The 27,456-nt window shown below is 29.0% G+C and overlaps 1 protein-coding gene across 1 annotated transcript; it reads right to left on the reverse strand.

Annotated features, from left to right (window-relative positions):
- Positions 1–11,029: 11,029 nt before the first annotated feature.
- LOC135923724 (uncharacterized) lies at positions 11,030–26,685 on the reverse strand. The gene is made up of 8 exons (XM_065458634.1): positions 26,552–26,685; positions 16,917–17,362; positions 16,456–16,594; positions 15,628–15,735; positions 14,803–14,832; positions 14,504–14,659; positions 14,319–14,408; positions 11,030–11,571 (listed from the first exon to the last, which is right to left on the reverse strand). Exons 1-8 carry the CDS (start codon positions 26,673–26,675, stop codon positions 11,432–11,434), a joined length of 1,233 nt encoding a protein of 410 aa, XP_065314706.1. The 5' UTR covers positions 26,676–26,685; the 3' UTR covers positions 11,030–11,431.
- Between the last annotated feature and the right edge of the window lie 771 nt (positions 26,686–27,456).

Here is a 27,456-nt window from a genome sequence, read left to right on the forward strand (position 1 = left end):
AATATATAAAAAATAGATATATATGCATTTATTAGATCATATATTTGTATCTAGATACATTTGTAAAGTATCTTTTGACCAACACTGACAGTGACCAAAAAAAGTTAAAAATTTAAATCCTTGACTTATATTGATCTGTATATTTATTGTTTTATATTTTATTTTATTTTTTTCTCTTTAAATTATAATTTTCACAATTATTTAGCCTTGATCTTTATTATTTTTTTTGTGCCGTATCGTCGCCTGAGAATTAAATTATTCTATCTATATACACTTTGTAAATATTTATAAAATATCTTAAATTAAATCTGATACAAGGTTAAAACCATCCTAATTGAAAATAATAGAAACTTAATTTTTTTTAAGTTGGTCTCCTATAAAATTACAAAAAGTGCACATAGAATATTCTAATCCTCGAACGACGGTATGTAAGAATTCTTTTAAAATTGACTATGGTTATTAGTCGCCGTCATTTTTTTTTTCTTCATGATCACGAGTAATTGTAATAGGTATAGTTCTTTTTGTTGGCTAATAGTCGGGCTAAACGTTAACTTTGTAGACTGAACTTTGGTCGGTCGGTTTCTCCTTTTATATAGGGTGGAGTAAATTACCGCTCGATATTCAGAAATTTTAACCTTTCTTGAAACAGTGGAGTGGATGATTGGGCAACTTTATGGGTTTGAATAGGGTTTTGGTAAAGTTTACCCATCCGTATGAATGCGATGTCGCATTCCCGCCAATTACCCAATGACGAGCCTGAGTTCCTAATTTAATATAAAAGGGGCCGAGATTTGAACTTAAGAATAGCTTCAAGTAATTAAAAATCAATTACAAATGGGGAAAAATCAATTAATATATAAGCAACTTAAGGCATAACATATAGTAAAACCTTAACATCAGACTTTATTAGGTTTTGGGGTGGAACACACATATTTAAATTGAAAATTTAGCCGATCAATTATATCTATTAATTTTTCTAAGTTCTAAGTCAAAATTATATAGTTCTACTTTATTACAGTTTTAATATACCTGATAAAAAAAAAACTGTTGGCTAAAATGGACATTATTTACAAGCTTTATTTTAAAAAAACGAGAACAGATATTAAAGTTCTATACCCATTTACTTGGAATTCTTTCAGGTCAACTAATTGTTAGGCCTTTTGAATATATTCGATTTTTTATAAAAAATAATTTTCGGGTTTCTCACTCTTTTTATTATTGTTATATAAAAATCAAAGACCTGCAGGCCCGGCGCTCGGGCTGGGCCGGACCGTATATTTTAAAACCGAATATTTGAAATCGTCAATAATTAGCTGTAAAAAATAATTATAATATATTTTAAAAAAATCCGGGCCGGACCTGAAAATTTTTTTTAAAAAAACTCCGGGGCCGGGCGGAGCCAGGCCGTATAAATGGTACCTCTGCAGGTCTCTGACAAAAATGCTTCTGAATTGTAGTCGTTTATATTTCAAAAAAGTTATTAACTTTTACTAATTTTTTTTGTGGAAGAGAAGGTGAGGGGGGGGAGGGGGAGAGTGCTTTCATTAGGCTCAAAAAAGATGTACACGATAACAGGCAAACTCCTGAAGGAGGGAACCTCTGGCTACTTCTACAAAGGCGTCAGTCGCTAAAGAGATCTCAAAGAGTGGACGTGCACGCATAATCTGGCACGCTTAAAAATATATATTTTTTAAAATTTTTAACTCTTTGAATTATCCAAAAAAAAAACTCCCAGGGAACTTCCACGCCTTTCTTTGAAACCTGTATAATGGTTAGACCAATAAAAAAAAATGAATTTGTATCATCTGAACCGCCGCACTAGTCAGCTGTTTTAAAATTTGAAATTTATTTTCAATCAGTTATGTTAAAATAGATTTCCTAACTTTGACCCCACTCTCTTAAGGATTAGCCAAGCTCCTTAAGAAGCCGAATAAAGAGAAATATGTTCATTTAACAACACTACCCGTTAAAAAAAAGGTGTTAGGGAAAGCCTCCCCCCCCCCTCTCATTTTTACAATTCATTAACTCCTTCCATTCTCTCCCCCAATAAAAAAAGGAGACTTACCACCATATTAAAACCCTTTTTACAAAAATAACATGAACAACATTAACATTATGACTAAAAAAAAATAAATTAGACACGTTTATAATTTAAAAAAAAAAAGGATCAATGAACGAGAAAAGATGTCATTTGATAAAATTCTGTTAGAAATAAAAAAAAATATAAAAATAAAAAATTAAATAGGAACATTTTTATCAATAATATTATTATTTTTTATTTTTTTATTTTTTGATTAAATTTCATTAATTTTTGGAAGAGCTCTTACTTGGAATTTCTCTTCCCCAAAAATTTATCTGGATATTGTCAAAAAAAAAATAAAAAAAATACATCAAAATTATATCAATTTTTTTTTTGTATATATATAATATATAAATATAATGGTTTATATAAATTTTTGAAACCGATACATAAATAAAAGTTAATAATATTATTAAGATGATAATTTTAATAACTTTATTTTTTGCGTTATTTGTTATTTCCTATAAATAATATATAGATATAAAATTGTCGCGAAAATATTTTGTCGGAGAGGGAAAAAAAAATTTTTTTTTTGTAATTGATTATGACGAATTGGATTTAAAATTAGATTTGTCTTCTTTCTCTCTTCATTTTTATATATCATCTATAATGTACATTTTTTTTATTTTTGTACCCCCTTTTCTTTTTATAGCCTTTATTTTATATCAGAGATCTGCAGGCTCGGCCCAAGCCCGGCCCGGTTACCAGGGCTGGGCCGTATTTTAAATTTTAAAAAAATACCCGGGCTGGGTCGTAAATTTTTTTTAAAAAATTTATACAACATGAATTATATTATATTCGTCAATTAGATATGGTTATAATATAGTTATGATTAATGTAATGTTGGGTGAAAGTTAACACTAGCTAACACTCATAGTATATCTATTACATAATATAATTATAGTTTTCCTGCCATGGAATAAATACGCAAAGGATTAAATACATTATCATATAATATATGTTATATTTTTTATTAATTAAAATATCGGTTTTATTTTTTTTTATAAATACAAATTAATACCAGTTATATATTCTCAAAATAATTATTTACACAAATTTTTTATAGTATAAATTTGTATTATACTAAATATCTGTTTAGAAAAACGGCTCGTTTTGAGCCGATTTTTAAAAACGGCTAACTCAGTTTTTTATCCAGAAAAATATTACGCTAGCCTGAAAATTTTGCTCATAGAAGGAGCAAAGGTCTAGACATATAGTCTCGAAATTTCGAGGCTTTACAGTGCGCACAAATTGAGCTTTATAAAAGATTTGTCTTTTGAAAATTATATTATCGTCTGCGTTCTTATTTCTTTAATATCTAAATATTCCTTTTTAGGATATAAGTAAGATATTTATAATTACACTTTTATATAATATTACACAGCGAATAATAATAAAAAGTAATGAAAAAGCAAACCTATTTGCGTTATTTAAAATGGTTGCTAACGCCAAACTGTAATTTTACCAATTTGCAAGAGGTCATTTGAAATGCAATATTTGCGCGAAACGCAGCGTTTGAAAGGCTCAATTTGTGCGCACTATTAGTCAATATTTTTCTGGCGAAAATATTGAGTTAGCCGTTTTTAAAAATCGGCTCAAAACGAGCCGTTTAACAACATTAGCTAAATATGCTTACTTATTAAATTATAATACTCGCCGAAAAATATAATAAAATACCAAATAAGTGAATTTTTTGTATGTACCAGGTCGAATATAATTTTAAAAAATTCCAAGCCGGGCCAAAAAAATTATTTTTTGAAAAATCCGGGCCGGGCCCAAAAATTTTTTTTTTAATATCCGGGCCGGGCCTAAAATTTTTAAATCCGATGGTACCTCTGCAGGCCTCTGTTTTATATGGTTGTTAATTTAATTTTTTTAAATGAATGAATGAATTTAATTATTTTTTCCCCTCCATTTTATTATTTTATTTTTTAATATCCGGCTCCGAAAATTGAATGTTGATCAAGATAATTAATATAACGATTGGGGAGGATAATTTGGAAATTCGCAAGTTAAAGCAAATTTTTGTCGCGAATTCGCGCTAACTGATTATACCCCATCGACCCCCGTACATCATCATGATGAAAATATTAATTTATTGCACACTAAATATATAATGGAGATATAGGAATTCAAATTATTTTTAGAAAATGAGCAGTTTTATTTTCCTTTTCCTTTTCCTTACCTTCCTTCCTTCCTTCCTTCCTTCCTTCCTTCCTTCCTTCCTTCCTTTCCTTCCTTAAGATTTTTTTTTGTGAAATAATTTAACAGGAATTTATGATCAATTTTTTATCTTTAAAATTACCCAAATTTTTTTTCTCGAAAATTATCTTTTTTTTATATAAATCTTTCGTGATGAAATCACAAATTTTTTTGAGATTTTAAATCTTTTTAAATTTTAGGGATTTTCAGATATTTTTCACTCAAAATCTTTAGTCGAAAAAATAAGAAGATGTTTGATCATGTAAGGTTTCATGTAGTGTTGTTAAACGGCCTCGATTTGCCTTTTTAAAATTAAGATTTCTTAGGCCAAAATAATAATACGCAAACCTAGAGTTTTCATTAATATAAACCTTTCTGCCCCATCTAGAAAGAAAAATTCTCCCCAGATTTTCGTAATTTTTTTTGGGGGGTGCAAAAATAGTATAGGTTAACTGTTTTTTTTAAAAAACAAAAAAGATCGGGCCTTTTAACACCCCCCTCCATATACTTCACCGCTAATTCTCATTAACCGTGAATTCAGGGTGACTCATACCAGAATTAAAGGATTAATAAGTCATCACCTCATCCTAGGACTAAAATTTGTCCTGGGTTAATGTTTTATAAAATCGATCATATCTGTCAATCGAATTTGAAACCTCTTAAATATAAATACAATGTTTTTTAAAAAAAATCGGAGAAAATCGCCAACGAGAAATTTAATTATAATTTTTTCTTCTTATCTATAATTTTCTTATCGAGAGAAGAGAAGATTATTAATATTGATTTTTATTTATATGTAATAAATTAAAATTTCATTTTTTTTGGAAAATTTTAAAATTTTTTTAAAAATTTTTTCTTTCTCTTCCTTTATTTCATTTCTTTCTTTTCTTTTTTATATAAAAATATCTTTTTCTATCTTTTGTTAAGTTTTCCTCCCCAGTTCTTTCATATTATATAATATTTTTTTAAGTTTATTTTTGTATAAAAAAACTATTTTAAACAATTTTAAAACATTTTTTTATGGAGAAACAATTGGGAAAAAATATTTATTTTTCAAGTAAAAATAAATATTTACACATATAATTAAGGATTCTAAATGAGTTTGAACTGTTTTGAAAATATAAGAAGAAATTAATAAAAAAAATTTTTTATAGTAGACGGCTATTTTAATATGGGGATATAGTTGCCTTACTAATATTTGATAATTTATAAAAATTTGGAATTGTGGAGAAAAAAAAAATCCCAGACTATCGTTCGGGAAATTCAGTAAATAAATTTTGATCCTTTGTTTACAAAGGAAAAGAAAAGTGAAGAAAAGTGAAGAAAAGTATAGAAGAGAGAGGGAAGGAAGGAAGGAAGGAAGGAAGGAAGGAAAGGAAGGAAGGAAGGAAGGAAGGAAGGAAGGGAAGGAAGGGAAGGAAGGAAGGAAGAGAAGGAAAAGGAAAAGAGAGAAGAGAGAAACTGCTCATTTTCATAAAATATCTTGAATTCCTATATCTTTATTATATAACTTAGAGCCCACTATGATGTGCGGGGTCGATATGGTTTTATTCCACTTTTAAAATGTGAACCTTTACTGGTATTTCGCAGCCAGGAGGTGGGGGGGGGGGTGAGGGAGAGAAATTATACGGATCCTCTGAAACCAATCTTTTACCATGTTTAAAGCACATCGAGCTGGGGGATGCTAAGGAAGCCCTGCACTGCAACTATTATGTTCCCAAACAAAAAAAGGAATATTTAATAAATAATTCCGAGTTAGTTTACACAGAGAAGCTTCATTGATATTTAGTTATCCTCAGTCTCAGGGGTTTTCTTATTTGACAAAAAAAAATGGCGCGAATCTTAGAGAAAGTGCTAATTTTTCAGCTCTAATCCCTATGATTAGTCTATTTTACGACAGTCGGATTATCCCATTTTAGACCATTTAACCAACTTTGTTAACGGAGCTATTTAATTTAGTAATAGTTTTTTTTTTATAACTTATTAAGAAGCATGTTTAAATAAATACAATGAAAGTAGTTTCCATTCTTATAAACCCTTATTTATTCAATCTATTTATTTTTTTCATAATCGAATCCATTTATTTATATGTCATATTTTTTATCTGCTCCCCCCCACTTTCCATATTTCCTTTTCCATTTGTGACTTCATATCCTCCAAAATCTCTTGCTACACATCTTCTACCTGACTATGCTTGAGGAAGCTGGGCCTATTTAGAGAGTTTCTATCGTTAGTGTATGGTTTTATCAACCTATCCTAAATAAATCAATTGGGGCACTCTTATGGTTTCAGGGTCGATTTCTGGTCTATATTCGAAATTGTAATTTTGTGACCATATTCACTTTGCTTCCATTAACCAGGGGCTTCAATTCCTCACTTAAGTTTTATTTTCGTCACTTTAGCCATTATGACTATTATGCAGGAGTTGTTGCCTAGAAGGATTCCAAAAATTTCCTTAAAAAAAAAATCTTTGTAATTTTGCTAAGATCTCTTATCTGCTTTTAACATAAATAATAACATATTGTAAAGTAAAGATCGATTTGTAATATAGGCATCCCCGACGATTACACATTTCCCACAGTCACCCCTCTTAACAAATTTGGTGCTCTATGTTTATTCTTCGTTTTAGACTTTGTCTCTCAGACAAAACAGATGACCAAAAAAGGGATTCTATTTCATGCAGAGAGCCATATATTGAAAATTTTTTACCAGCTTCGCTCATTCACCGCTTGAAATGTCATCCTTGAAACCAACAACTAAATAATATTTTTTCTTCCCCTTTATTCCCTTATTAAATACATCTCGTCCATGATGTATCTTGTCGGCATTTTGATCATTTTTTTTTTAAAAAAAAAACGACTAAATCAGGGATTTTATACAATCAATAATTACCTAAACCCTGAGATTCCGCCAAAACATGGTGGAAAGATTTTTTTCCCCTCTTTTGACTAAAATCTTGCGTTTGGTAATATTTGTTTATTTGCCAAAATTTTGATTTCGCCATACGGATTCATAATTTATCTAATGTTTTATTTGAGAATGTTATTGAAATTTTATGTGTTATTATAACTTATAAATTATTTTTGTTATAAAAATTAGAATATTATTATTTAAATAATAGTATTTAAATAAATAGTGGTTTATATAAATTTGAATAGTTACGGAAAATAGTTTTTTTTATACAGAAAGTTATATATTAAAATTTGAATATGAATACGATGAGTAGTATAAATATAGCGATAAAAACGTGTAATATCAAGAAAAAAGTTTTATAAATTTTAATTTTTAGTTTGCTTTTTAATTTTTGCCATTTTATTTCATTACAATTAATATTACTTAATTAAGTAATTAGTAGTTAATTTATTTATGCCATTTTATTTGTATTCTCTAAATTTTAATATCAAACAGTTTTTTTAAAATTATTAAAATAAACAAACCTATATGAATTATGTTATAAACTATTGGTTCTCAGAATAAGAAGAGAAAAAAAAACCTCCCGAGACCTTTATATTTGAAATTAAGTATCAATTTAGAGTTATTTTATGTTTATCTTTATGGAAAACATTTGCCCTTTCTAGGGTGCGGATGAGTCAGCATTTATGATGAGGGGAATAAACTTAGGGGGGTGGGGTTAAAATTTAGGGAGTGCTATATTTTAGAATACTTCAGCCAGGGATTGCATCCGGGTGAGCCTCAGTCAATATACCTAACCTTTTAAGTCCGGTCAGCTGCAAGTAAACCTGCCATGACCCGTAGGAAGAATAAGTATTTCCCGACAAGATTCATTTTTTTTATAAAAAAAACTAAAATTCCCGAACATAAAATTAATTATATATATTCCCCTTCAGTTAGATTATTAAAATAAAATATGGCGGATTTTTAAAAAAAGCTAATACAATATTTTAGCCAGAAAATGTTATGCGAACCTCGACATTTGGTTAATGGATGTTCAAACCTTAATCTCCAGGTTTGCATGATATTTTTTGGCTAAAATATTGATTTATAATGCGAACAAATTGAGCGTTTTAAATGTAATATGAATAACTTACTTATATCCTAAAAAAAGAATATTTAGAAATTAAAAGAAATAAGAAGGCAGACGATAATATAATTTTCAAAGAGAAATCCTTTTATTTTGAATCGACGGATATTAATAAAAAAATACAACCTCGATTTAAACAAGAGACGCGTTGCATTCGTTTTTTTGCACTATTATCCGTTTTTTAAAAAATTCGAGCCATTTAATAACACTAGTTATAAAGAAACAATGTGAAAATGAACGTAATTGTGAAGAAAGAGAAGCATACGATCACAAACCATGGATTTATTAACGTGATGGATTATATCTAAAATTCTAGCAAACTATCATCTGTGAATTACGTTATTCCATATCCATTTTGTGTCAAAAAATGATTTTTTTTTTATATATAAATCAATTTTTTTTAATATAATTATACTAATCTTATTAACATAAAAAAAATCCGAAATATTTATAAATTTAGTTAAACTCTATGATATACAATAATACCTAGACTGACGATGCATTCATAATAATGCATTTGAAAGTCGTTGAATGTAAATCAGCTGGACCGGTCATTTTGGTAACCAATATAGTAATTATTCCCATGTTAATAAGCCACTATTAAATTGATAACTTTGCTTCCTTATGATCAGGCAATTCTTTAATAAAGTTTGGGTCAGACAGATGAATAAATTGGCCTCTCGTTTAAAATTTTTGATAATGTTATGGGTAATCAAAATGGCAACCACGGCTGTTTTTATTGTTTTACACTTTTAATGAATGCATTGTCAGTCTAGGTATTATTGCTAAACTATAGCGAATATAAGGTTATACTTATATCATCCATATTGAAAATCTGGAAACTTAATTTTAATGGCTCACCTTTGAAATTACAAAAAAAAATGGAGATGGAATAATCTAACAAGCGATATACATTTATTTTCCAATCCAACTTAAATTCCTGAACCGGAAATAAAATAATCACGATTTCCGACACAACTTACGTGTCCGGGTTTTTACAAACTTCCAGCTCCCAGAATAGAAATTCCGAATTAGTGATTTTTTGGATTTCATTTTTTTAAAAAAAACCCTCTCATGTTAAATAAATTAAATTTCGTGCCAACAATCTTTACATCCAAATTTGATTTAATACCTGTAATTTTTACTTGGATAAATTTGCTGCTTTTCTAAATGTTTTTATTAAATTATTTAGCATTTGCAAAATTGCTTTCAAAAAATGATGAGGCACCAAACCCTTTTAAATGAGAAATAAATTAAACTCTCAGTCATCCAACCACCATTTCCTAAACCACTATATTCAAAGCAGGAAAAAAATAACACTGACTTCTTAATGTAATTGAAAAAAAAATATGTGTTTTTATTTTTGGCTATGAAGGGTTGTTATTATAGTTGGGTAAGGGCTATATGTTCGGCTAATTCGGTTCAATAGAAAATCCGTTAACATTGAGGCGTTAGTAGTTTCTTTCCAAATTTGTGTTATCTTTTTAAGAAAAACCCCAAAGGACAAAAGTGCTAGTTTTTGGCTGAAAACTTGGTTTAACCAGGTAAAGATTGGCTTTATGCGGCTAAAAATATAGCAATTACTTAACTATAGTTATTATAATCACCTATCTTTAGCTAACTCCTTAAAACATTCAAGTCTTTATCCCCACAAAACCTGTTTTAATCTAGGTTATGCTCATTAGAAAAAAGTTGCCTTTCCTTGGAAAATTGTTTCCATGAGTCAGATAAGAGTATGCAGCACATAAGTTAAGACTTAAAATGGTGCTACAGCTGACCCTCCTAGGCATGCGCACTTTTAATAAATTGAATCGCCACTCTACTAGTATATACATATATATATATATATGTATATCGTAATTGGGCGGGGATATGGAATCCATGGGGATTTAAAATCTCTCACATTATCATCATTTGCCTGAGGACGATTTTTAGATTTTGAAAATATGATTTGACCGGAAATATATTCCAACACGTCTAGACAAACTACTCTATAAAAGTTGGACATTGTGCATTTTTTTAAGTGTACGAAAAAATCAATATAAAAATGGGTATTTTAAATTAAATGTATTCCAAACAGCTTTAGGCAAAATGTGTTCGAAATTCTCAGTGTGGACAATCTGCATGTGTTGAAAGAATGCATTTCCGGTCAAATGAAATTTCTCATATATAAATCAACAGTTTTGGGCAAAATGTGTTTGAAATTCAGTGTGCGGGCACTCTGTAAGTGTTGGAATGCATTTCAGGGTCAAATAAGATTTCCCATATTTAAAGATATCGTGGTGTAAATGAATTTAAAATTAAAAGTGTGAGAATCCATATCCCCAATAAGACATTTATACATTACACGTCATTATATTCATTTCTTATAAAAAAAATATATAATATTCAGGTAATGGTAATAAATATTTAAGATTTATGGCATAAAGAAAATAAATATTTTTTTTAAAAAAATATATAAATATGGCGCTAATGTAGCTTTAAATTTGCTTTTTTTTAAAAAAAAAATATAGCATAGTATAAAAAATAAAATTATGATTTTTTCTTTCTTTACAAATAAAATGAATATAATATAAATAAAATTCATTAAAAGTTAAAGAGAATAAACTGTAAAACTAAATACGATGAAAAAAAATTGTTAAAAATAATTTTTGAAAAGAAAAAGAAAAGAGGAACTAAAAAGTAAGGCCTCAAATTTACAATAATTATTTATATATTTTTTTAAAAAGAATCATGTGAACAATATTGACCAATAAAATCCTTAACATATGGTATCCATAGATGTCATCGAGGTATGTTTTCTAGTAGAGTAAAAAAAAATAACTGAAGCGTGCCCCCATTATAACGAGATTTTTTTTAATTTAAAGTTCTAGAGAGAAAGGTGTCAATCATTAAAAAAATATTATTAATATTAAAATCGTTTATCGAATTTCGCAAATTTTCGCGGGTAAGAAATGTAAATAATAATTTGTTTCGAAAAGATATTGGCATAATATGATGGGCGCCGTTATAATTTTAAAATAAAGCCAAAAAAATATTCGTTTTCTAATAATTTTGAGGGGAAAAGGAAAATCAGTTATTTTAAAAGTGTCTTTTGCTTCCCTTCTTCAATTCCTGTAATATTCATTGGGATTTGGAGCCGTGGGATAATTGGACGGTGGTTGGTTTCTATACATCGGCTGGTCGAAGTTGCTTATAGGAGCTTGAGGATACGCCTGGTAAGTCCCTGGTGTATTTCCATATGCAGCTGTATTAAATAATTTTTGATACAACTTTTAACTAACAATGCCTAGATTTAAATTATATAATAAATAAGTAGGGGAAAAGGGTAAAGGGATGGGGGGGGGGGATTTTAATTTGAGCGAGTTTAACATGTGAGAGAGGGGGTGGGGTGATTTATTTATTTTATAAAGAGGGAGACGCGATGGCTCGATGGAGCTTCGTCAGAATTTTGATCCATTTTCGAGCACGTTTTTAAATATATTAGCGACCTGTAACCGGTTGTCAAAAAAAAATTTTTTTTAGAGAAAAACTAAACAGGAATGGGTATAACGAAGAAGTCATATTTATTCATAATTATATTTATCAGAAGACTTCATATTTATTCATTAAAAATATATATATTCTTCACCCCAAAAGACACCTAAAGAGAGTTCCATTGTTTCTCACCTACCCCCGTGATGATCCCGTTTTCCCTCTATCACCAAGGAAAACTTAATTCCCCTGTCAGAAAATAACTGACATTTGATGTATTATATTAAATTTATTTCTTCTTTCTTTCAACAGCTACAACAGGTATTATGTTCGTTAAAGGTTGACAGGATACTCTTTATTAGCGTTGTTAAAGGGCTCTATTTGAGTCGATTATTAAAAATGGCCAACTCAATATTTTATCCACACAAAAATTTTACGCTAGCTTGAGGATGTTCAAAGATGGCACAAAGGACTTGACATCTGTTAGCCAAATCTCGAGGCTTGGGCAATATATCGAGTTACCAGTTTTTAAAAATAGGCTCAAAACGAGCCGTTTAACAACACAGCTGTTTATTCTAAACTTTTCGTCCGGCATTTATCTTCTAGAATTGATTTATTTCATGACATTCATTTTTTACGTATATCCCTCCCAAATAAAAATTTTAAAGTAAATTTTTTTCAAGCATTTCATTTTTTTTTATTTATAAAGTTGGTTTCTATTCAATAATGAACGGATTTCATTTTAATTTATCTTTTTAATTCCAATGATTATTATTCTGTGCCAAAAATAGGTGGATAGATTTATTTTTGTAAAGTTGGATTCCCCATCAGCGGTATACTCGCGAATTTTTTTTACAAGCAAACATCTCCCTCCCGCAAAACTCCCGAAATTGGATTGGAGATTTCCGGCAATTTTTTTTAATATACACGCAGATATATCTTAATCACGCAAACCTCCCGCAATTGGATTGTAAATCTCCCGCAATTTTAAATTTTTTAGCTATTTATAAATAGTATATTTTTCTATTTTTTTTTAAATAAAAACAGGTCTAGTTTGTCAATTTCTTTCTTCCTAAAAAGGAATGAAGGAGAAAGTAAAAAAAATTACAGACCAAATTCATCGAAAATTTTAAAAATTCAATAAAGGATCCAAATAACTTTCGAGATTTTGTTGATATTTATACCCAATCTGGTCAGTGTCCCATTTATCAAAGGTTGTCTGATTCTCCCCACCATCAGTGTCTCCAGCAATTTTTTTTAAAAAAATATAACGTCCCAAATTGAACAAACTCCCACAAATATCGCGCATTCTTTTTATTTCGTAAAACCTTCCAAAACTTCTCCCACAAATTTGTGTTATAAAAAAAAATTCGAAATTGAAAATGAACAATATCAAAATGTTTTGACCCGATAACCCAACATCGTTGAGAAAGTGAAGGAAATGGCAAATACAATTTATATAAAGCAACGCAGAAGCTGAATGAGGATTTAGCATTATGAATAAAATAGCGACAAAGGATGGAAATTGGCTAACTTGTGAAACTCATCGCAGATTTTATGATGATACGTTCAATAGGTAAAATCTTTAACAGATTTTGATGACCTCAACTCTTATAACATCTTGGCTAAATAATTATAGAGTGACCACTAGTGTTGTTAGACAATTTGGGTCGATTTTTTATAAAAAAAGGCCCGATTAAGATATTAGCCAAAATAATATTATATAAGCCTGAAGATTTTGTTTATAGGATGGCAGAAGGGTTTGGTGGACTTCTAATTGCCAAATCTTGGGAGACTTACATAATATTATTTTGGCTAAAACCTTAATCGCATCGTCTCTAAGAATCTACCCAAATCGGGCAGTTTAACAACGTTACTGACCACAGATACATTCGTTAGAGATAAAAAATGCGAGTGTAACGTTATTTTCAAATTTGTCAGATTATATAATAATTTAAAATATTATATTATTTTAAAAAAAAAAAAATATGTGTAGTGGGAGTGGGTAAATATTTGTATATAAAATATATTAAATATTAAAATTTACAAAAATAAAATAAGCCCATATTTGTGTTACTGGGAATATTAGAAAAAGGAAGAGGGATAAAAACAAGATAGTTAAAAAAATAGAACGGATAGTAAGCGATAGTTTACTATTTACTATCATTTCTTCCTTCTTTTTAAATTATATCTTACTTTTTATATTTAAAACTTTATAAGAAAGAGAGTAGAGGTCTGCAAAGAGGCAAATTTTATGGATTATAAGATTTCAAACATTTAAGCGGGCGCGGGTTAAAAAATATTTTCAAGAACAAATGAGTAAAATTGGCGGGTAAATTTGAAATACTCTTATCGGTCATAAAATAACGGGATGGCATGTGGGGTAAACAAAATTAATAAATAAAGGGGGCGGGTGGGTTCTTTAAAATCCCACGGGCGGGTATATTGCAGACCTCTAAAAAGTTAGGGAAGAGTGGAAAAAAAATGTCTGTTGTTTGATTTTGCATGTTCATTTCAAACTTGGGTATCCAGCTGGCTGAGGTGCTCCGCCATAATAATCAGGGCCAGCAGTAGGGGCTGGCTGATCCGTCCTGTATACCGACGGCATACCTATAATCGAAATAAACAAAAAAAATTTTTTTTACAATTTCGCATTATTTTATCGTACTATAATTCTTATAAAAAGCAGAAAAATTTCTCATAACCTTTCATCCAGCTAGGCATTCCACTTCCTCCATCTCCACCCCTTTTCGAGCAAATCCAGAAGCAAAGACTGAAACAAACCCCGCAACACAAGAGACAGGCTATCACTATGGCCGCTATGATGCCGGCACCGAGGCGAGCTATACGTCTACCGGTGCCTAATATAATTCGAGCGAGAAAAAAAAAGAAGTGAAGAGAAATAAATAGAAAAAGAGAAAATAAATAGAATAAGAGAAAATAAATAGAATAAAATGTGTTTGCAAATTGTAACAAAAAAGAAAATATTAAAAAATTGTTTTACTTCTATGTTGCTGTTGTTGATAGTAATATTCTGTGGATACCATATTTATGTTTTTTTTAAATAAAATTATTGTTTTTAAATTACGATTATAAAAATAATAGCGAATTCTATAAAAAGGGTATATATGATTTTTCTTAAATATTATATCCCTATTTTAGCCTTATCATAAATTAGTTTTTATCAGCTGTAATAACGCTGCGTTAAATAAGGCGACGCTTGAAGATAAAGGCGTTTATCATAAATGCAGCGTCAGGGATAAAGCGACTATCGTCTGCTGATTTCAATAGGGATGAATGTAATTAACGGCGTTCGGGAGTGTTAATTAATTCTAAAACTTAAACGCCACAGCGTCGCTTAAAATATGGCAATCGCATAAAATATTTTTCGGGGCAACAGCCAAAATCATGGTAAGCGGATAATAATTCTCCGGCAAAAAGAAATCCCCAATAATAAATCTTAGAAAAGAATTCTCCGGAAATTGATTTTCTCAGGATTTTTATTCCATGAATTTTTTTCTCTATTTTATTAATCTTGTAATTTTTAATATCTTTAAAAAGAGGATGTTTTTTTTCCCAAAATTATATTACAACTATTTAAAATTGTATAAATAGAAAACTTATTTTGTCATAACTTCTTGGATGATATATTTTATCTCTTTCCTTTCCTTTCCTTTCCTTCCTTCCTTCCTTCCTTCCTTCCTTTTTTCCTTCCTTCCTTCTTTCTTCCTTATTTCGTTCCATTCTTTGATCTATTTATTGGAAAACATACTTTTGATAAATTAATAAATTAGTATAAATCATTAATGAGAAAATCAATATTTAATACGTCGTTTAACTCTCGCAGAATTTTGATCGGCATCGGACAAAGACCTTTTACTAATATCGTTATTAATTACGTCATCTACACTCGCCTTGATACCATCTTCTTTTGAAACTTTTTTTTTAACATTAAATTTTTTTTGGAAAGTTTTTTAAAGAAAAAAACGATTCGCGCAATTTGATGATCACGTGATTATACCCCCCCCCCCATAAAAAGAACAACTATATAATCCGACCCAACCAAACGACCTTAGGGTGGAGTCAGGTAAAAAGAAGTTTACTACTTGTCGGTCTCTACTCTCCACACCCCCTCCTCCCAAGTATCTAGAATCGCCCCGACCTAAATTAGCTAGTGAAAACCCGGACCGGCCCGAAAAATCGTTCGCTCAGCCGAGTCTTAAACCGCGTCGACTTTCTGGGCTTCAAATGATAGTATTTGAAGGTGTTATTAACCACCCCCCTTTAAATCAAAAGCATAATTAGATAACAATATAAATTGGATATCTTTTTCTTTTCCCACAAAATAAACAAAATACATGGCTAATAACAGGTTCGTAAATATATATAAATTAATTATAATCCTTTAAAATATAATGAATTTCTATCATCCTAATACAACAGATCCGTATATTGTTTTGTACATTCTTGGTCGACTAAGAAAAAAAAAAATTATTTCCGATGAGTCATTTCAAAAAAATAAATAATAAATTTTAATTTAAAAAATGAAATTTATATCATCTTATTATAGCTCTCCCTTAACCTAAATACACATTTTTTTTTGAGTAGAACGTAAATTTACAAAAAAAAGGTAAATAAATTATGTTTCAAATTTAACCTGTTCCAGTTAGAATGCTAAGAATGAGATCATAGTCGCCTAGACTTCCGACAGTAAAATCTTTCACCTGAATCTCAATTTTGTGGGCCGAGGTAAAATTTTTGCTAAGTAAAACGGTTGTCTGAGTTATCGTAGGACACTTTAAAATGTAATATTTTACAAAATAAAAAAATATATAAAATTTTTCTTATTATACTATAGTAAAATTGGTAAAATTATCGTTTGGAGTTAGCAACAGAAAAGGAAATGGGGGTTTGCTTTTTTTTCAATACTTTTTTAATTCTTCATTTTTGTTTATTTAGAAATTTAAAGAAATAAAAAAAGGCAGACGATAATATAATTTTCAAAAACAAATCATTTTATTTTTATAACAGTTAAAATTTTGAAAATGTTTACAAACGCTACTTCTTAAACCTTCCCTTCTTTCTAGCAATTATAATGTTTAAAGTAAGATATTTTACCAGTGAAAGTTCCGTCTTCGAAATTTCGGCCCAATCTTGTTCGCGTCCTATCAAGGTCAGCGTCGCTGTACAGTTTATCGGCTCCTCTCCCGCCTCGCTTTCGCCATTTGTCGAATCCGATCTACGAGCCTCTACGTTGATCGAGTAACTCGTCGCCAGAGTTTCGCTTTCGACTTCCGCCGCTCCCCCGTCAACGTCTTTAGCAGCATAATCGGCGCGTATGAGAAAGGTCTCGCTATTGAAAACGAATTCGAAAGAGCACGCCTTATCGTCATCGCTTCCCGTTACGTTCTTTTCATCGTTATTGTTTTCGCCTTTCTTATTCCCGGACAAATCCTTGACGAGATTATAAGTGGATTTAGTGGATATGTAGTAGCCTTTGGGAGTGTCGACAAGGTAGGAAGAGGTAGAATTACGGTTGGACGTGCAAAGATCTGACAGATAATCTGGAGAAGAGAAAATATATACAAATTCGAAGAGGTGGGGGGGGGGGGGGTAAGTTGTTATCTTAGATCTTTGTGCCATATGATCTCCTTATAAATTTTAAAATTCCTGGTAAACGAGATGACCGCGCCCAAAAAAAAATTCAGTCTCTAAATTATAAATTTTTAAAATTTTATAGGAAATAAGAAAACAAAGAATTTTATTTATTTAATAATAATATTTTTTTTAGAAGTTTGAAAAAAAAAGGACTTTTAGAGAAAAAAAAATTTTTCCTTCAAATTATTGAGCAAAAATATTTTTGGAGATCACAAAATTGAAGATTTTAAGATAAAAATATATTTCTAAAAAATTTGCGATCATTTTCATTTTAAAAAAACCATCCTCATTTATCTTAAACTTTGAAATTTTTATTAGTTTTAAAGGCATACAAATGATATAACCAAAATGTTCTCAACCATAGAATTTATTCTTTGTCCTCTAAGAATTTGACAGATGAGAATCTAGAAAAATACTTTACTTGAATTATACGGCTTAGGTATTATTTTTTTAAAAAAATGTCTAATAAGTTTGAACTTAAGAAGATTCAAACCGGTTTTAAAAGGTTCAGATCGGTTTTCGGTTTTAAAATTCAGCCCGGTTTTAACCGATATCCGTTACTGATAGGATCCCCTTTTTGAGGCACAGATCTTAGGATCCCGGTTCTTTTTGCCCTGGCTGTACATACCTGTAGGCAAAACTTTAACCAATATAATTTAATTTATATTATTAAACCGGAATAAAAAAATTTACTATTTATAAATCAATATTAATTTATTGATTTTATTTATCAATGAGAAAATTTTAAATTTTTTTTTGGCATTTATTTATATAATATATTTTTTTTTTAAATCATCTAATACATATTATAATTTTAAAAATAATATAGATTAAATTTTTATTATACACTAACCAATAAGTAATATTTTCTTATAAAAAAAGGTATATATTTATTTAATCATGTATAGTGCAAGCAAATTGAGTGTTTCAAACGCTGCGTTGCCAAACGCCAATAATGCCTTTCAAAATGGCCTCGTGCAAATTGGCAAAATTACCGTTTGGCGTTAGCATTCGCTTTGTAATAATAATATATAAAAGTGTAATTATAAATAACTTACTTATATCCTAAAAAAAGAGGAATATTTAGAAATTAAAGAAATAAGAAAGGCAGACGATAAATATAATTTTCAAAAGACAAATCCTATTTTTTTTTAGAACTTATTTAAAATTTTGAATAGATGGATGTTAATAAAAAGACAACCTCGATTTAAACTTTTTTTTTATTTAAAAATTACGGCAAAACGTAAACGCTCAAATTTGTGCGTACTATTTTTGTCGGTGGTAAGCGGAAAATAATTCCCCCGGAAAAAAAATTCAAAAATTTTTAAATATATTTACTTGAGGATTTTTATTCCATGGATATATTTTTTCTCCTATTTTATTAATTTTGTAATTTCTAATATCTTAAGATGCTGGAGAATTATTTTCCTATATTCATATTGTCGGTAATATAATAATTAAATATAAATTATTTTTAAAAAAAATATTACTCATTTGGTTGTCATATAATAAAAATTTAATATTTATAACCTTATAATATGTATTTGTAATTGATAAAATAATTTTATAAAAAAAATACGATAATGAAAATGATCATTTTCGCTTTATAAATGCGTCATTAAAAAATAATATGGTAATAAATATAATATCCTGTAAACGCTTTATTTGATAACGGGACGCATGAGGGCTAGGGTCGTAAAAAAAATACTCGATTTTGCAGGTCTCTAACCGTGAGTCAATTTTTTAAAATTTGACAGGTGATATATGTCAATGTCAATCACTCAAAGAAATGTTTTTTTCGTAACATCTCGATTATCTCAGGAAAATTTCTTTAAACTCGAATTAAACCCGTTTGTATATTCACGATAAAATTTCGTCAGGTGGAAATGGTATTGATAATTTGAGAAAGGACTAAGGTCATCCGAAAAAAAATTAAAATTTGAAACTTGTGTTTTTTCGCTATTCAAAAAGTGACATTTATGTTGTTTATTTTTATATTTATTTTTTGGCATTAATATTTTAGATCTATTTTCTATATATATATTATTTAAAATAAAATAATTAATTTATTCAAAATCAAAACGTTTTTATACCCCCCCCCCTTTTCGTGGCTTTTTTTACTAAAAATATAGTTTGGCCTTTCGATTTAACCTTGTTTTAAAGAAGTGTTAAAATAAAATGAAGCCTTTTCATCTCGCAACTAAATGGATAGTAATAGTATATCGTGAATAAACGCGACAGTTTTAGAGAACTTTAACTCCATCTAGGAAGGAAAATTTAATCGAACTCCTTTTTAGTATTTTTTTTATTGCCAATTTACTTAAATCATTAATAATCAAATCATATTTGAGTATTTTATTTTGCTTTCGTGGCTTTCTTTTTTGATTCAATCTTCTTTTTCAGAGATTTAAAATTAAATAAGACATTCTCATTGAAAATCAAACACAACTAAATGGATAGTAATAGTATATATTATAAATAAATAAACGCCCACAGTTTTAGATAACTTTAACACCATCTAGGAAGGAAAATTTTATCAAACTCCCCTTTAAAAAAAAAGATTAATAACTATCATAAATGTAGCAGATTTGAAACTTTGCCAATTTACTTAAATCAATTTTGAAGATTTTTTTTAACCAATTCCAAAAGTGATTTATTTTTGGTTTGAGCAGTGTTTAAGCCTGAATTAAAATTTTTTTAAAAAAAACTGAAACCAAATTAAACAAATATTTCGGATATTCATTATTCATTAAATTATAAAATATGTATTTTTTAAAAACAAAATATAAAAGTTCAATAACAAGCGACTTACACAAAAAAATATAAGAAAAACTTTTCAATTGATATAAAATGTATATTATTTGCAAAACAAATAAATTTAAAGTTTATAATTAATATACAAAACAAAAATACAAAACAAAAAAAAACTGATATATTTTCAAGGTTTCAAATGGATATTATTTATTTTATAATTTTTTTTTGTAAATTAACCGTTTTTTTTAGTACCGTATCCAAAATTTTTTAAAGGAAAAAGTATATAAAAATAAAAGTAAAATTTTTCAAATTTTATAAAAATTTTGTAATAAAATAAAAAATTACGCATAAATTTATTTTTATATAAATTTTAAATATGTCACTTACGTGAAATTGATTTTGTTTACTTTATAATGTTGACAAAAAAAAAATATAATATAAATAAATTTTCAGGGGCAAAGTAGTAAAAAAGGATGTAATTAAAAAAAATAGAGGAAGATAAAAAAAAACAAAACCAAACACAAAAACACAGTTTTTTTAATCTTATTCTGTTATTACATCATTATAATGGCTCCTCTCAACTAAATCCTTTGATCTTAGGTGGATTTCGGAGAAAAAAATGTTAGAAGATGTAAAATTTTATAAATTTGATTATGTTATTGTAAATGTATAATGGGATCATGTGGTACGATAATGTAGATTAAAAATCAGTAAAATTATTATTTAATAATTAAATAACTTTACACATTAAGACAAGATCAAGTTAGGGGATATAAGAAACAATCGAATCGATATCTAAAACAAGAGTAAACTATAGTGGAAGGCACGAAGATCTAAGATCGTGGATGGAGCAATAAACTAGAATTAATAGCTAATCGTTGAAAAGCGAGCGCCAATCGGATTCAAGTGTTCGTCAATCGCTTACAAGGATAAAGAGCTAATCGGTTACAGGGGTGGGGGGGGGGGGGGGTTAGACAAGCAACGGAAGCTAGGATAAATGTGAAGAATTTTACTCGGTTATTGGGAGGAACAAAGATCGTAAAAGGCAATTAAGCGCTTGATACGCGCTGTCTTTAAAAGCTCGGAATACTAGATGAGGGACAGCCGTCGTTAGAACTTAGATGACATGACGGATTAACTCAAGATGCTATTAAAACAAGTCAGCGGAAAAGGAATAAAGGAGACTAGCGTTAGGTGGAGATACAAGGTCAGTAAAGCCGAAATCGAAGGGAATTTTAGTTATGTGACTAGTAGCCTAATTTTTAAATTGTTTATATAATTACTCACCTTGACGCATAATCAATTTTTTTTTACTTCTCAAAATAAAGTGTTTAAGTAAATGATGAGGTAAGAATTTGATAACATTTAACTTTCATGATTAAAGGTAGCGAAGGTCAACTACCCGTTCTATCGTTCTTAGGCCGGGACCGGAACAGATCGATTTTTTCTCCAATTTATCTCCCTTTTAAATGTACCGAACGCCGATCTAGCGTTATAATAATTTCATGAAAATTGGTCGAACTCCATTTTTTTTAAATAGTTGAGTTGTTCATTAATGTTTAGTAACATATTTTTCGCGCCGACATGGATCAAAAGATGATTTAATTATCAATTTTAAAAAAATATATAATAATTTTGCGATTTCTTTAATATTTTGTTAAAAAATTGTCTTTCTTTCATATTAAATTTGTATCCCACCTCCGTTTTTATATAATATTGTTTTATTTTATATTTGATATATTAATTTTAATATTAATATTATTTTTATATCTATATATATTTTTAATTTAAAAATAAATGACATTTAAAAAAAAAAAAATTCTACTAGTATTAACAAGGAAATGTGTGTATAATGACGGGGGGAAAAATATAAGATAGGTCCTAGACTGTGGTCTTCAGAAAATTAAGGGTTATACGTTTCGTTTACAGTAAACGCGATTCGTTCGAGCGGCGAAATTAATCGCTAGCGAAATCAGTGTTAGTTCGTCACAGCTACAATACTTTTAGGAAATAGGCGTAAACAGCTGTGGCGATTTCATCCTTTTTGATCGGTATTTATAAATTAAACCCATTTATTGGGCTTTGTTTTTGTAAATTACGCACCTAAAAGTTATAATGCTGCTAATATTTTAGCCGATAAAATTATATGAGAAATATTTTTTTTACATCCACTAAAAAAAAAAGAAATGGGTCCGATTAAAATTATCATAAACATTATTTAATATTCGATTTAAATATTATTTTCTCGCTTCATTCCACCCTCCCCAAAAAAAAATATAATTAATAAATGAACTAAAAATTTAATTAAAATCAATTTATAAACCCCACTCCTTTCAAGCACTCCCCATCCGTGTAAACAGTCATTTTATACAGGTTAAAATATTTTCGAATATATACAATTATAAAATTCTTTAGTATCTAATAATAAATAATAGCGCGAAACAAATTGAGCGTTTCAAACGCAGCGTTACGAGCGCCATAATGTCTTCCTTACGGCCTTGTGCAAATTGATAAAATTACCGTTTGGCGTTAAGCAACCTTTTAAAAAAACGCAAATAAATAACTTACTTATATCCTAAAAAAAAAGAATATTTAGAAATTAAGGAAATAAGGAAATAAGGAAATAAGAAGGCAGGCGATAATATAATTTTCAAAGACAAATCCTCTTTTTTTTTAGAAATTATTTAAAATTTTGAGTCGACGGATACTAACAAAAAAGACAACCTCAATTTAAACAAGGGACGCGTTACGTTTTTTATTTAAAAATTACGGCAACACGTAAACGCTCAATTCGGGCGCACTATGAATTTTTTTAAAAATCAAAATTTTGTGATTTACACATTATTCTCAAAGTTAAAGGGGTCGCTGTTATATAGAAGGATATTGGATGCAATTAACTTTGTCTTTGAGTAGTTGACTTTCAGTCCGTATCCAAAGCAATTTTTGACAAACAATGACAGCAAGTTTCTTAATTTGTACTCAGAGTTAGCTAATATGCATACATCATCGGCATAGCATAGAAAATTTAGAGAGTTGTGCATGTTATAATCATATTGTTGATTCAGATATCGAGGGTTAAGAGCATGTTCTTGTTTGAAGGATTTATTCAGAATATCGTTCATTATTACATTAAATAGCATAGGTGATAAAATGCATCCTTGTTTCAGTCCTCTGTTGGCCTTAAATGGTTGTGATTTTAGGTTCAGATGTTGTGGTATCACGTTATGATTATCGTATATTATTTTTATAAGCGAAATCAGATGTTTATCTATTCCTATGTCCTCTTCAAACAAGAACATGCTCTTAACCCTCGATATCTGAATCAACAATATGATAATAACATACACAACTCTCTAAATTTTCTATGCTATGCCGATGATGTATGCATATTAGCTAACTCTGAGTACAAATTAAGAAACTTGCTGTCATTGTTTGTCAAAAATTGCTTTGGATACGGACTGAAAGTCAACTACTCAAAGACAAAGTTAATTGCATCCAATATCCTTCTATATAACAGCGACCCCTTTAATTTGGATAATGTGGTAGAAACGGTCTCGGATTTTAAGTACCTAGGAACCAGAATAATGTCATTAGGCACCACCATTTTGGATACTAAGTCGAGGACCAACAAGGCCAGATCCCGATATCATCAGCTAACTAAATTATGGTCGTCCAACCAGGTATCTACGAACCTAAAAATAAGACTCTTTAAATCCCTAATTCTACCCATCTTAACATACGGTTTGGAAACATGGCAGGACACTAAAAGCAACATCAACACATCCCAGACCTTCATAAACAAGTGCTTAAGAAGAATCACTAAAACTTACTATCCATACAACACCCCAAACACAACTCTCTGGAACAGGTGTGACATCCTACCTATCAAATGACTCATTCCTTTGAGGAGATTAGAATTACTCGGCCACTGCTTAAGACATTCACGAGAGAATATGATATTTTCGTCCATGAAGTGGACCCCGGATTATGAAAGGCGAAGAACTCCCAAATACTATTGGCTGGCAAAATGTCTGAAGGACATGGACTTGATCAATCTTACGTTTATAGATTTTCTTGCACTCAGCAAAAACAAGAAACATTTAAAGGAACATCTACAATACATGCTTAAATATGGTTTAAACTAGAGCAGGAATCGTGGAAGTATCAGACTATTTCTCGCACTGCCTTATTTCCAATCTCTTATCCCCAGTCTAATGACAACTTATGTTTTGGCACAATTGGAATTATGGTTTAAATAAAAAGAGATGAGATAAGTATAATTATTATTTTATTTTATTTTTTCTAAATTTCCCCCTCCCCTTTATAACACCCTTTTTCCTTTCCCTACTGGATGAACGATTTTTGACGAAGTCAATGATAATCTTAAAACCATGAATATTAATAATGATAACGATCTCCAGGCTCAATATAATAATGATAATAGTAAATAACATGGATTCCGAGCATTGCTTGCTTAATACAGACAAGGATCTATGGGGATACTTTTTGACTTAGAATGACAAATGATTGAGGATAAAAGAAGGAATAAATCAGACAAAGAAAATAAGCTCTTTAGGACAAGGGACTTCAGGAAGTGAGATTACAATTACAGAGAAGTTGAATACCTCAGGAATAGGACATGTTATATAGACATTGCGTTATCTTCCAAGGATATACTTACCAAACATTAAGAATTTTTTTCCCATCTCTTAAATCTAACCAGGCGTCAGGTACATTATTATTAATATTAGCTACAATTCTTAACACTATCTTGCCGGTAACAAAACTAATAGATCCCCTCTTTCTTACTCCTCTCTTCTTTACTATGCTAGCTGACTACATAGTGGTACTGCCCACTATAATAAAACGGGTATACATCATGTATAGGATCTATATACTAGTGAATATACATGGTGCACGCTACAACTCCTGGTGGGTGATGAAATTGCACTTCGTGCAATTTCTGGCGTGGTAATGAATGAATGAATGAATTAACTGACTTAATTGAGCAAAATTTAAATCCCCCTTTCCCGTTCCTTATACACTTATTACGTGAAAAATTAGGTTACATATAAATAGGGTTCATAATTACGAAAAATCAATTTATTTCTCATTCTTCAATTTAATTTAATAAAAAATTTCACCCATTTTAATTGTTGGCTAAAAAGCTTCTTTAAAATTACATGGTTATTTCTAGTGTTCTGAAAACTGACAAAATTTTTGCTGTGTTTGGTGCTTGTTTAGGTTCTAAATATTTTTTATATGGTATTCAATCCAGGCTGGCCTAACAGAGGCCAAATTGAGCCAGGTTAATTTCATTATAAATAAGTCTATTTTGTAAGTTTAAGAGTCAATTAAGCTTTAAATAGCAATATTCAACTAGATTCACTGGTAAAAAAAATTGAAAAAATAGTTAAGTTAAGAGAGATGTATTTAATGCAATGATTAAAATTCGTAAACCTGGTCTAGTCCAGGGGGAAAAAACAGTTTTGGATTGGGTTCCCTAATTTAAATTCTTTTGGGTCCATGTTTGGAACAGGTTCAGAGATAAAGAGTCCAAATGTCAGAACCCTTGTTATTTTCTAAGATAAAATGGCTGTCTATTAGAGCTATGCATTGGAGTTTTCATTGACCCAGTCCAATGAAAGTTTAAAAAATTATTTATAGGACTGATATCCAATCTGTTGACTTTTTTCCAAAGATCCAAAATTTAATTAATAATTTTTTATTGGACTGTTAAAAAAGTAAGATATTTCAACAAAAGCAAAAAAATTCAAGGTGCTGAAGGATAGTGTAAAATAAGTTGTGTTATTACTGAAGATAAACTTTATATAAAATATTTGAAAACCCAAATAACTTCAAAAAAATTTGATTCAAATTCAAAATAATTTTTAAAATCAAGGTCAAAATCTGGATAAGTCTAACCATTGTTCTCATAATTAATCATTAACTTTTTGTATAAACAAATAAATGGCTAATAAAAATTCAAATCAATAAATTGAGTTAAATAGAAGTTTAATATACTATACAGTATTGTGCAGATTTGATGGAAAACATTTCCATATTTTTAATTCATTTGTAAATAAAATTATTTAACTTGTAAAAATTGATAAGAATATATAAATGTTATTTTAACAATTTTTTGCAAGTCAGATAATTTTTTTATCAAATAAATTAAAAATGGAAATGTTTCCAACAAATCTGGTTAACACTATATTATGCATATAAAATATTAGCAAATTTAATAATTTTAAAAGTATTTAAATTGATTTTTATGACAATTTAAAATAATATTCTAACATCATAATAATTACTAATATATACAAATAAATTAAAATTACATTCTTCTTGAGAGGACTGACAATTTATTGATACTATATAGACTAATAAAAATGAAATAGACGAAAAAAATTGCATTTTCATATTGGATACGTGAATATTAATCTGAAATGTATTTAACATCATATGGTTAATATGGCTGTCTGCAAGAATTTATTACTAATTTAATTTTAACTATATATAATTTAAGTAGAGAAAATAAGTTTTTATAATAATTATATTGACAGATAACCTTTTAATTATTATTTATAGTTTGGGATTAATATATATTTTGACAAATTTTTAAAATTTTATAACCCTCTTAATTTGATAAATAATATTTACCAATTAGTGATCTTGTACATTTAAAATACACATCTTTCAGCGGTACACTTTTATTTTTAATTTTTATTACTAAAATTATAGACTCATAGGCCCATACAAACTTTTTCTTGGGATGGGGTGGGAGATTTTTGTATACCTATCAAATGTTTTGTGTCTGACTAAAAAATTAAAAACCATGATCTATATTCCAGAGTCAACAAGAAGAGGAAAATATGATTATATTATATACAATCACCATGGCTGCGATTATCTATTTTCAAGGTCACCCATGTTGTGTGAGCTTTTGTTTAAATGCTAAGCAGCAAGTTACTCATTGCCTCGATTTGATAACCTCTTTATTATATATATTTTTTACTGATATCATGCTTCATACAAAATTATTTTACCTATGACTAGTTATAAAAACATTTCAAATATAATTTGTATTTAAAAATTATATTTTCTAACAAAATATATTGAATATTTTTGCAATTTATCATAAAAATTATTTATTAGTGTTTTTAGGCTATTTTTATATAATATAATAATTTACAAAAGTGTTGTATCTCTCGCGATTCCCCATTTTTTCTGAATGATATTTAAA

This window comes from Gordionus sp. m RMFG-2023, chromosome 2 (genome assembly GCF_954871325.1).
Source record: "Gordionus sp. m RMFG-2023 chromosome 2, tfGorSpeb1-WG-v2, whole genome shotgun sequence".
In the NCBI taxonomy this organism is placed as follows: domain Eukaryota; kingdom Metazoa; phylum Nematomorpha; class Gordioida; order Chordodea; family Parachordodidae; genus Gordionus; species Gordionus sp. m RMFG-2023.

Bases quoted from the DNA above. Each gene is read 5' to 3' on its own strand.
- LOC135923724 (XM_065458634.1), bottom strand. From the start codon at position 26,675: ATGATGTTAAATACATTTCAGATTAATATTCACGTATCCAATATGAAA. The intron at 14,660-14,802 runs GTAAAACAATTT...GAATTATATTAG, and splicing joins TCAACAACAGCAACATAGAA to GCACCGGTAGACGTATAGCT. The intron at 14,409-14,503 runs GTTATGAGAAAT...TTTCGATTATAG, and splicing joins AATGCCTAGCTGGATGAAAG to GTATGCCGTCGGTATACAGG.